The sequence below is a fragment of the Urocampus carinirostris genome, chromosome 13, assembly GCF_059441175.1.
Source record: "Urocampus carinirostris isolate Australia breed hairy pipefish chromosome 13, RoL_Ucar_1.0, whole genome shotgun sequence".
Taxonomy (NCBI): domain Eukaryota; kingdom Metazoa; phylum Chordata; class Actinopteri; order Syngnathiformes; family Syngnathidae; genus Urocampus; species Urocampus carinirostris.
This window is the reverse complement of record NC_142361.1, coordinates 23433026-23444539: the sequence shown is the minus strand read 5'-3', so window position 1 is coordinate 23444539 and position 11514 is coordinate 23433026. Positions and strand designations below refer to the sequence as shown.

The following is an 11514-nucleotide window of genomic DNA, read 5'->3' as shown; positions in this document are numbered from 1 at the left end:
CCTGTGAGCTTAAGGTGTGACTTTAAGGTTATGTTGGTATTATACAAAATCATGCATGGACTTGCACCCTCATATCTCCCAGATTTAATTTTCCCCATGTTCGCTCTGAAAATGCTGGTCTACTAGTGATCCCAAGAGCCAAGAAGAAATCCAGAGATTTGAGAGTGTTCTCCATTCGGGCCTGGTGTTGTGGAATGCTCTGCCCTTTGAGATCGGATCCGCAACCTCAGTGGAACTGTTTGAATCTAGGTTTAAAGCACTTGACTTGACCTAACCAGTAAAAAGAAAAGAAGCTCTCGGCTTTGAAAAGTTTGGTAATCCTTGGTTTTATAGACGCCAATCGTATTACTCTTACACTTAAGTGCATACAGAAAAAACTCCAAAAATTCATCTTTATGTGAGACTTGCAAACATAATTCTCTGGCATTCATAAACTGCATGTTACGCCCCATTACACGGGACGCAACTTGTCGATTTCAAGTCAATAGACTGAGGCAAAGACGTCAACCAATTGATGGATCGCGCTCGTTTTCTCCACATGATTTCATTGCCTCGAAACGCAAATGCATTCTCTCGGCTTTGGCGCCTTCGGAAAACCGAGTTCCGGGTCAAAGGCTAATGCTGAGATGGCTATTGCACATCAAAGTTAGTTATGTCAGTCTGTTTTGGAGTTCTGCTTGAGGGGTTTCTGTTAAATAAATTAAGAAATCATCAAACGAATAATAACCAGAAGAAGAGCACGGACTACGTCAGATGTTGCATTTCCCAAAAATATGACTCAAAGACCTTGTTTCTTTATGACAAAGTAATGCTGTTTGCAAAGCAAGCTTACTGCATGGCTGGAAATCAGTGGGACATTTAAAAAACACGCACAAAAACCAACTCCAAGAAATAAAACAAGCATAATTACACAGAATCACAATATCCAACTCAAAACATACTTACTTATAGTCGATGAGACAAATTCCTGGAAATAATATCCACAAAGTTTTTTCGTGAATGAGTAAAAGGCTATTAGTCCGAATTTTGAAAAACAGTTCCCCCCTAGAGGGCGCCAACATAGAGTGAGTGACTGGAGAGCAAACACCTGCATTTAACTTGTCTCCTCACCTGGACTTGCTTTTTATATTGACTGAACACAACAGCAGTGGTTTTGGTCTTGGTCTTTTGGTCTTGGTCTTTTGGTCTTTTGGTCTTGGTCTTCTGGTCTTGGTCTGAGTTATTTTGTCCTTGTCTTTGGGTCCCTGGTCCCCGGTCCCTGGCCCTTTATCCTTGGTCCTTTGCCCGTGGTCCTTTGTCGTTGGTCCTTTGCCCTTGTCCTTGGTCCTGTGTCCTTAATTTTTGTCTTTGTCTATTTGTCTGTCTTGGTCACGTTTCTTCAGGTTTGGTTTATAATTTTGCTCTTTTTCTTGTTCTCTTGTTCTTTGTCTTTGTCTTGGTGACATCACGTTTGGTTTGTTTCTTGTTTGAACTCTGTGTTAGTTGCTTTGAGACCAATTGTTTGTCAGTTTGTTTGTTTGTTTGTTTGTTTGCTTGTTTGTACTAGGGTTTTGTTATTAAACAGCCGATCTTATTTTATAGCCCTCCTGCCCAACCAAAATCTTGACAGTGAATAAAACAAAAAAGTCACATTTTAACAGCTTCTCGCACATTCGGTTTATGAGCAATATTTTAAAAGACTAATTAGTCTGTCTCCTCTTACAGATAGAGGACAACAGGACTTTTAAATCATTGAAAATTAATTTGGCAAATTGATGTGTATAACAACACACAGGTCAGTCAACTGTTTCTTTTTAATGCATAGATTATTTAAATGCATGCATGCTGAACTCATCTGGGATGTGTTTTATCCAATGAAATGACATTGGGGAGACTCATGTTGACTTCCTTTATCCCCTCTGGCCATTTTTACCCTCATACTGAAGGTTAATGACCATGTGCATCAAAAAGTGCGATGGGTATCTTGTAATCCCTGAACCTTAGCCCTTAAGCAACACTAGGGAGAAACAAGATTCCCTTATAGAATATAATGCAGACTTGTTGAAGGGTAAGAAGGGGAACATATGTCAATATTCACATTTATGGGCCTTCAGGGCAAGGTATTTTTTCCTGCGCAAGGTCAATGCTGTCAGTGGTGCGTCAACTCAAATACAAGCTTGGCATGCCCAGGTGAATATATATCATCAGAGCATACTAGAAACTAAATGCTGCAGCATACAAGGGTTGTTGAGAATAATTGTTGTGAAATTGGCAAGAACTGATGAGGGTCAGTGTTTGTGATCCGTAATCATTTCTCATAGCAGTGAGCAATGCCGCCCACCCTGCATGCGAAAATCGTGTTTGTGTATCTGTTGTTTTTGTTGTTTTGGATTGAACAAGGCCCAATTAGTGTAAATACGAAGTTAGTGTGCCGATTCTATTCCATTAACTGAAAATTTCATTTTTGGCTTGTGAATTGCAATCGAGATGAATCTGGACCTGACTCAAATTTTTGCCCCCTCAAAGACCTCCTCTACAAACATCCCAAAAATTGTCTGGCTTTTAAATCACCGATGCCTTGGAAAAGACACTCGCCTGCAATAAGGATATTGATCGTCAAGTCTGACAAGGTGGCACAATATACTCTTCAAACATCCTTAGCCATTAATCCTCACCAGCGTGTTTACGCTGAAAGCTGAAATCGTCAGTAAAACCAAACTCTTTTGGGTCATATTGGTTTTCAAGTAGAGGAAGAGAGAGAGAGAGAAAGATAGGGAGTGATAGAGCGAGAGAAAGAGAGGGAAATATACAGAGAGAGGGACAGATTGAGAAAAAGAGAGAGACACACAGAGAGACAGAGATTGAGAGAGACAGAGATTGAGAGCCATACACGAGAGACAGAGAGTAAGAGAGTAACTGAGACACAGAGAGAGACACATGGAGACAGAGATTGAGCCAGACAATGAGAGAAATAGAGAGAGGAACTGAGACACAGAGAGGGACACACAGAGATTGAGAGGCAGAGAGTGTCAGCGAGGGACAGAGAGAGACTGAGAGACCTAAAGACAGAGAGACGGAAAAAGTAAGACAGAGAGGCAGAAAGCAAAGGGACAGAAACAGAGAGCGAGAGAGAGCGACCTAATGACAGAAACAGTGAAAGCAAGGCAGAGAGACAGAGAGCAAAGGGACAGAAAAAGAGAGCGAGAGAGCAAGACTGAGAGACCTAAGGACATAAACAGTGAACGCAAGGCAGAGGGACAGAGAAAAACAAAGACAGACCCAAAGGAGCTAAGAGAGACAACAATAGAGAAAGAGGCCTAGGGAGTAGGAGAGAAACAGAGAAGGAGTGGTGGACACAGGACATTAAGACTGAAAGACAGATGGAGACTGACTGAACCACTGAGAGACAGACTGACCTGGACAGACACTGAGAACCGGATAGACAGAAAGATATACATTGAGAGATATAAAGAGGCAGAGAGATCAAGAGACAGAGAGAGGTGGGGATACAGAGAGTCAGAGACAGAGAGTCCTAAAGAAAGAGACCTAGACACATAGACCTTGAGACAGATCTAGAGACACAAACAAGGGTTCTGGCATATACGGCTGGGCACATGACTCCACCAATATCGAACAGTCATTGTTTTGTCCCTACCGTTATCATGTAATCGTTTAGAAAAAAGTTCCCACTACTGCCAAGACCAAACCTTTGCCCTTGGACATAAACCTCAAGACACGGAAAGAAACCGAGACGGAGAGAAAGTCATGTATCAACAACGATACTTCGCTCGATGAAAGCAGAAAATACCCGGAAAAGGAGAAATCAATACCAGTGCGAGAATCCTTCAGGGTTTGGTTTCCCCACTTAAGACCGGCCCAGCTTCTTTCAATCTGCACTTGCGGCGTAAACCCGCTTACCTTTTCTCATCGTCTCCTCCACACAAAGAAATAACATATAAACTCCTTCATTCCGTTTTTTTTCCACATTTCCTGGACTCACACATTGCAATTCTTTGTTTTCCTATCCGTGCACGTTCTAGAAGGAACACGGGAAGGTACCTCGCTCACCTTTCCAGTTATCGTCCGCGAAAGCGTGTTTGGAGCTGATAAGCAGGCTGGTGACTCTGGAGAAATGGACTTCCTTTTTTTCAAACTGCTGCTGTTTTCTTAAGCTAGAGAGGAAAACAAGATGTCTTTTTGGTACAGCCTTAACAAATCATGCTTAAAAATGCTTTCCTGCCACTCTCATGTCATTGAACGCATCGAGTCGTCTCCAGAAAAATAATGCATGAGATTGAGACGTACGATAGATCCCCGGAAAATGACGTGAATGTGTTCTGAAGTGGTGGAATTGATGTATAGCGCGGGAAAGAAACTCAAGTTAAGAACATTAAAATAGCAAATATATAGTAAGTACTACTTGTGTGTACTATATACTAATATGATTAAAGAACATTATAATAGATAATAGATTTCCTTCAGCTCTCTTAGACCTTTTGTGTTTCTGAGCCATATAAATTGCCTCCTTTTTCTCCTAATTGTCCCGATCGTCGATTGGTTAAGCCATACAAATTAGCAGTATTGGGAAAAAAACGCGTATACTTTACAATATTCGGGTAACGTAACGTATTATTTTTCTGCCGTTACAACACCGTCAACTGTTACTGATGATCAAAAGCAGCGAATACACTAAAGAAACTATCAACTGTAGCGAGTTTACTGTACTCTGTTTATTTGTCTTCCCTGTACGTTCGAGAATCGTGTCCGTAGGAGTCAAAATGTATGTGTGGCAATCATTGTTATTCTTGTTTTGTCCATAGGGTGGCGCACATTTGGTGGTAGCAAGGCACGTATTGTCAGGCAGGTGTCTGACCCAAAAAGGCAAAAGGTTTTTTGACCGTGATGCTAAGCTAAGCTGCGCTACGGATAACTGGTTTGATGATAACCCTTGGTTCGAGTGTCTTTTGTGTTCTGGAACAAGCTATGTGACGTGAGGTTTGAGTAGCTTCTGCTCCTCAGATTCAATCACTGGTTTGAGAAGGGGTAGGATAATCTGGATGGCTGGATACATGATGGAAGAAGTACAGAGTGTCTCATTTGTCTCAGGTTGTTCGATATACGCTGCAGTGGTAAACACACTTTGTTGTGTATTTTATTGTTTAACTATTTTCTTTGGTTGTGAAAAAATATTTGAAGTACAGTAGCATACGTCTACTTGACCAGTTGTCTGAGACTGAGATTTATGCTACAGAGTAAAACTCACTCACTCACTTCTTTGTTCCTTTATCTCTTTGTTTCATTATCCTCACTGTAAAATGTGGAACTGGAGTCGTCCAATTTCATTGTTATAATATATCCCAAAGTGGTCGGCGGCGCCCTCTGTTGGCTGCGGCTGCATCGGCTCGCTACAACGGGTCAGGTGCAATCGACATTTCGTTCTGTGTACATTGTTACACAGAATGACAATACAAGGAAATTATTATTATTATTATTATTATTATTATTATGTTGTAACAATGACAATAAAGGCATATTCTATTCTATTCTATTCTATTCTATATTGTTTTAAGCTATTTTAAGTTCAGTTGCCAATGTCTACTTGACCAGCTGTCTCAAGTTGTGAGAGTTAGATTTAATTTATTAAACTCACTTTATATCGTTTACTGCTGATTCTTATTTTATTCTTTTGTTCATTTTTGTTGTACTTTAAGTGTATGATAAATCTTTTGCCAGTCAAGTGCAATAAATATTACAGGATAAGGTTCTATAACATAACTACCTGTCTGTTCTTCTCTATTCAACTTATTCGAATACTGCTCAAAAAAAATTCAAATTATTTGACATAAAACAGTTTTTTTAATGTAATGGAAATACTTTCCCTGGTAACTAGTTACTTTTAGTATAGAGTCATTCAGTTATCAACTCAGTTACTTTTGGGAAGAAGTAGTGAGTAACTATAATTTATAACTTTTTGAAAGTAACGTGCGAAAAACTGCAAATTAGCAAGGGTTCGTCGTATTTCTTCATTATCTTAAGTTTTGTTTCCATGGTTATCAGTTTTTTTGCTTCTCCCTTTCAAGAGCACTGCAAGCCATAGCGGATAAATGAAAATACAATATTTGTCATGATTACCCAAGTGGAGCCACCTGGGGTAATCATCTGCCGCGCGGGAATGTGCTTCCTGATTGGTTTATGTTCCCTTTTTAAGCATGCTACGCCGAGACCTGGTGGTCGGAGGATACTTCTGTACCCCGTATGACTCTCCCGATTACATGTGCCTTCTTGTTTACCTGATTCTGCCTGCCTGCCTCCGATCCGACCTACTTCCGTCCCACGCTACGATCTTCTCTTCAGCCCCGGTAAACTCGACTTGCTTCCGTCCCACGCTACGATCTTCTCTCCAGTCCTGGTAAACTCGACCTGCCTCCGTCCCACGCTACGATTGGCTACGTCTTCCGAAGTGGTCTTCACGGCGTTGCTGCTGCTGACGTTCGACGGTCATCGCGTCTCCCGCTAACCCTGTACGCTTCCCCAAATAAAAGACTTGTAACGAACGCTCTGGGGTCTCCTGCTCTGTTCTGGTCCTCCCTGACAATATTGTATCGCAGCATTACAAAGTCATAGATTGGCAACCCAAAATGTGGAAAGAGCCATAATAGTCTAAAAAAACACAACAAACAAGAAAAAAACATGTTTAGAACTGCCCAATGGAAAGAAAAAGGGGATTCATACATAAAAGTTTGTAATGTTAAATATTTATTGGGAACTTTTTTTACAGCATTGTAAAACGCTATAAATTGTTTGTGTTGCATTTATCTTCCTACGGAAACCATATTTAAAAAAAAGTGTTTCCCCTCACTCATCTTATTGTGGAAATGATACCATCATGGTGGCGTGACACAAGCCAATAGCAAACGAGCATTTTATATGACGTCGACCAATAGCAGACAGGCATCTTAAAGACATACGTCTACATATATACAAACACCGCAAAGTGAATTGGATGTGTTTTTGGGAGTACACAACATAATTTGTAGTTGATGTTGCATAGTGGGGAAAATGCCGTAAAGAGGGGGCAAAATATATTATTCCACACCAAATGCCGACCGTTTACCATTCACACCGTAAAGAGAAAACGTCGTAAGGCGGGGATGCCTTATCCCGGGGGTTTACTTTATAATGCATAGATCGATATGTGCTATATAGAAAGATGTCAAGCCTTAAATTTTCTCTAAAAATAATTTTTATACTCTAATAACTTAAAAATTCCCCTGCTTTAATCCTTCTCAAGACAGTCATGTGATTTTCGCATGCTCTCCCATGATTGGTTGTTACAAGAGACAAGATGGCCGCTCACTAAGAGGATGGTTTTGTTGCATAACTCACTGTGCAAAAAAAATCTGTTTGCAGATAATTTTTTTGATATGTAATCTAACTTTCTTCATTTGATTGTATTTAAAAGTTATTTTCTAGTGAGATAGCATTTTTCTCTACGTTTAATTTTTTTTAAACAGATTTAAAATAAAAACAATATATATATTTTTTAATAAATATTTTATTTAAAAAAAATCTATACCTAAATGCTGCTACTCATATACTCGTTTAGTTTGAAATATTTCTCAAAATAGATTTTAAAATAAGAAAAGTTACATATAAATAACCTTATAAAATTCAGGAAATTATCTGCCGGCAGAAAAAAAATATTTATTTACTTGGAACTAGGATTATTTTATCGTGAGTTTCTAATTCTTTTTTACAGTTTACGTTCCACAAATTAGATTATTGAAGGGGAGCAATTTATAAAACTGGTAAAATATTTCAGGGTCAATTTTCCTCTTTAGATATGAATCTTACCTCTAATTATAAACATTCATATATTTATATACAAACAAACATGTACGCTTCCCTCAGTCTCATAAACGTGCAGAATCCATTTGGAGTGTTCTCCCATAAGTAATAGACCCTGCTGCTTGGTGGTTCTCCATGCCATAAACTAATAAAAGTCAAGGATTCCTGTCATCACAGTGGAACTTTAAGCCTCATGAAATCTTTAAGTCCCGTACATTCGAGTTAGCGTGTTGACAACAATTTCTTCAGCCGTGTCCGCTGTCTCGGGGTACGTTGACAAGCAGGCGATTATTCGATTGGAAACGGAATATTAGCAGTATTCCCATTAGTAAACTGCGCACAGAAATCCGATTATGGTGACGGCGAGTGTTCCGATTAGATTGGTCGGGTTAGGCTTTTCATTTTCTGATTACTCTCATAAGTATATGCATCGGAGAAATGCTGCAAGGTACTGCGGGACTTGTAGTGCAGAGATGAATGCACCCAATCGGTTATTCATTTGCTAAAAATGGCCTCACGGGTTTCAATTTGGTTTCTATAGTGGAAATTCCAAAGGAGTATCCATCTATATATAGCAGGGGGGGAAAACACGTGGCTCTAGAGCCGCATGCGGCTCTTGGCCAATAAGAATGCAGCTCTTTGCCTCATCATATTTTCCATATACTGTGGCTCTTTGCCTTGTTTCATGTTTAGTTTTTTTGTGTGCATTGAGGGTGGACACTTTCCTTGAAATCAACACAAGAACAATACTTGTATTGTAAGGAGAGGAGGGTGTTAAATAATAATATGTTTTTAATTGTGTGTGTTTGTGTGTGTCTGTCTGTCATGGCAGGTCAGTACGTGATGTGGCTCTTTGACTCTCACAGTTAAAGATTTCGTCTCTTTGTGTCAAACTTGTTCGCCACCCCTGATATATAGTGTCTTACACGAGACTGTCATGATTACTGATGCAGGGCACAGGGACGCTGATTGGCTACCTGTCACTTTTTATACCCCTGTCTTCCTGTCACCGGTTGTCAGTCCGTCTGCGAACCAAAGCTTATGCTAGGCAAGCTTTATGACCCTGACTCTTTCCTGTTCCGAATCCCGTCTATTTCCCGGCTCCGACCCCTGTTCGGATCTCGACTACGATTTTGCTCCCCTGTCCCGGCTACTGATAGTTTTTTCTCCATCGCTCGCCACCGCAGAAATACCACTTCCGCGTCTGAGCAACCTGCTCCCCGCAACCAGCGATCTACCGATTGTGTGTACTATCTTTTCCCTTCTTCCCAATAAAATTAAGGGAAACGCACGCAAGTGGGTCCTGTCTCTGTTCTGGTCCTGTCACAAGACTATCCATTCATTTAGAGTGTAAGTCTATGCTTTTGACTATCCACTTGCGTGCGCATCTTGAAAGCACGGGATGCAGCTTCTGGAGGACGGAAGAAACAAGCACAGTATTTGATTGAATTTATTGAGGGACATGAATGAAATCATCTGTTTTAAAAATTTGGAAAATAAAATGCAGAGAGGACGTCTTTCTTCTTCATGACGCACTTCTAATCCGAATCTTCACAAACGCCATGTTTACGTGGTCATTCGTTTGCTGGAGAGTCTCGCCATCCTGCTTTGCTATTCCCTATTTAAAAGAGTCATTTTCTTAACTCTGACCTTTGTTTTGAAAGGGAAAAAAAGCTCTTAAACATAATACGCCTTTAAGAGACAATTTGATAATGTCACTACTGTTAGACATGCACATTGAATCGGAATGTATGATTTCGGGGTAGACATAAGATTATCTTTTTAGCTTGACTTTTGCACATTTTAGGTGGCAATCCCTCGTTTATCGCTGATTATAGGGACCAGTACCCTCCCGTGATACATACAAATCTGCAAACTAGCCCTCCCATTTTAAACATCTTCCCTGCTGCCCCCCTGTTCGCAGCTATAATCAAGTGGAGATAATGGAACGTGGCCGCATGGATGCTCTTCAGGACAGAAGACAGACGCCGCTGCCTCTCTGCTCGCAGCTATAGTAGACTGGAGATAGTGGATCGCAGCCGCATGACCAGAAAAAGAGCTGCCACTCATTACCCAAGTTTGCTCTCAGTAGTAATTGATTGGGGATAACTGATCGTGCCAAAATACTACAATTTAATCTAGGCGGACTACTATTGCACGCTTCAGCACACTGAACCGAAAAAATACTTCTCTGCCGGCCCCTGCTCTCAGTAATAGTCGACTGGGGATAACAGATCGGTCCGTGCATTTTATTTTAGTCGGCCGGAACTTCATCCCTCCTCATCCCTCCTAACAAGAGGGCGTTCTTCGGGTCCCTGCTTGCAGCAATATGGGAATGAAGATAATATATCTCGGCAGAATCATCCAGTTCATTTTAGGTGGAAATGACAGCAAAGTAGAGACACCAGGCCATAGCTAAACGGGATAATGGATTGCAGAATATATTTTAACCAGTGTTACACTGCGGTGCGAAGTCACTTGATATTGCAGTATTCCGTTTCCAATCAGTTCATTGCCTGCATGTAAACGTAGTCAGTTTCTTCAGCCACATCAGCCATGGCAGTGTCTTTCTAATCCTCTACCTGGAATTACTGGTCTCCGCCAGTCTGTTGTTCATGATTCCCAGGGCACCCACTCCCCCTGAAAAACCGTTATGACGAGAACTACCGCAAACCGTCCGGGGATAGCCGTTGGCCGACTCGGAAAGCTGCTTTTGCATGATGGCTAGCGACACCTTGTTGGAGGCCGCCAAGTCTTTCATAGATATCATCTCCCCGGACATTCGCCGGCCTTCGGTATCGCTATCGCAGGCTCCGTCGGCGTACGTGGGCTGGCGACCCTTAGAACCCGGCCGGATGGCGTTCCGTCGACCCAGGAAGGTGTTAGCTTTATTGCAACGCTGACAAAACAAGCAACTCATCTTCTCCAGCATCCAGTTGAGCACCTGCTTGATCACAATGGAGATGACGTTGAAGAGCGAGTAGATGCAGCAGACTCCCGTTAACAAGAATAGGAAGTTCGCCACCCGGTACAGGCCCTGGTATTCGTAATCCGCCGTTTGACTGCTGACAAAATCCCCGAATCCGATGGTGCTGAAGGTCACGAAGCAGAAGTACAGGGAATCTATGTAGGTCCAGCCTTCTACGGGGGTGTACATTGCCGAAGCGCAGCAAGAGATGGTGATGGCCGATAGGCCCAGAATCAGCATCACGTGGTAGACCGAGGGTTTCCATCCCGGGAGGCAGAATGCCGAGAAGTCCCGTTGAATCCCAGGCGGGAGCAGGCCACTGTTCCTGATGCGCCTCTCCCTCACCGCCTTCATGACCACGGCCAAGAGTGTGATGATGCGCTCCAGGAAGAGATTGAAGAACAAGATGGTGGCGGCGCAGCCCAGGAGCCCGTAGAAGATCAAGAAGACTTTACCTGCCACTGTCACGGGGGTTGTCATTCCAAAACCTGAAGGGGACACAGAAGGATTACGCATTAGGAGCAATGTTCCTTCTAATTTTCCACGGGTCTGAGCGTTCACGCAAAGTCGGTGAGCAACGCTTGAAACAACAGTGCGTAACCATAATCCCTACTTCTATTCTGTATTTCTGAAGTCACATTTCTGTAGTATTTCTGTATTTTTGTCGTATTACTAGTTTTATTCTAGAGAGTATTTTTGCAGAATTTCTGCAATAGTAT

General features: G+C 41.7%; 1 protein-coding gene across 1 annotated transcript in view; it reads right to left on the bottom strand.

Moving 5' to 3' along the window:
* Positions 1 to 6790: 6790 nt before the first annotated feature.
* kcnk12 (potassium channel, subfamily K, member 12) overlaps positions 6791 to 11514 on the bottom strand; it is a 58567-nt gene continuing 53843 nt past the window's right edge. Inside the window, exon 2 of the mRNA XM_088351889.1 lies at positions 6791 to 11283. Within this exon, the coding sequence (XP_088208015.1) occupies positions 10406 to 11283 (878 nt within the window). The 3' untranslated portion in view covers positions 6791 to 10405. The remainder of the gene's footprint in view (positions 11284 to 11514) is intronic.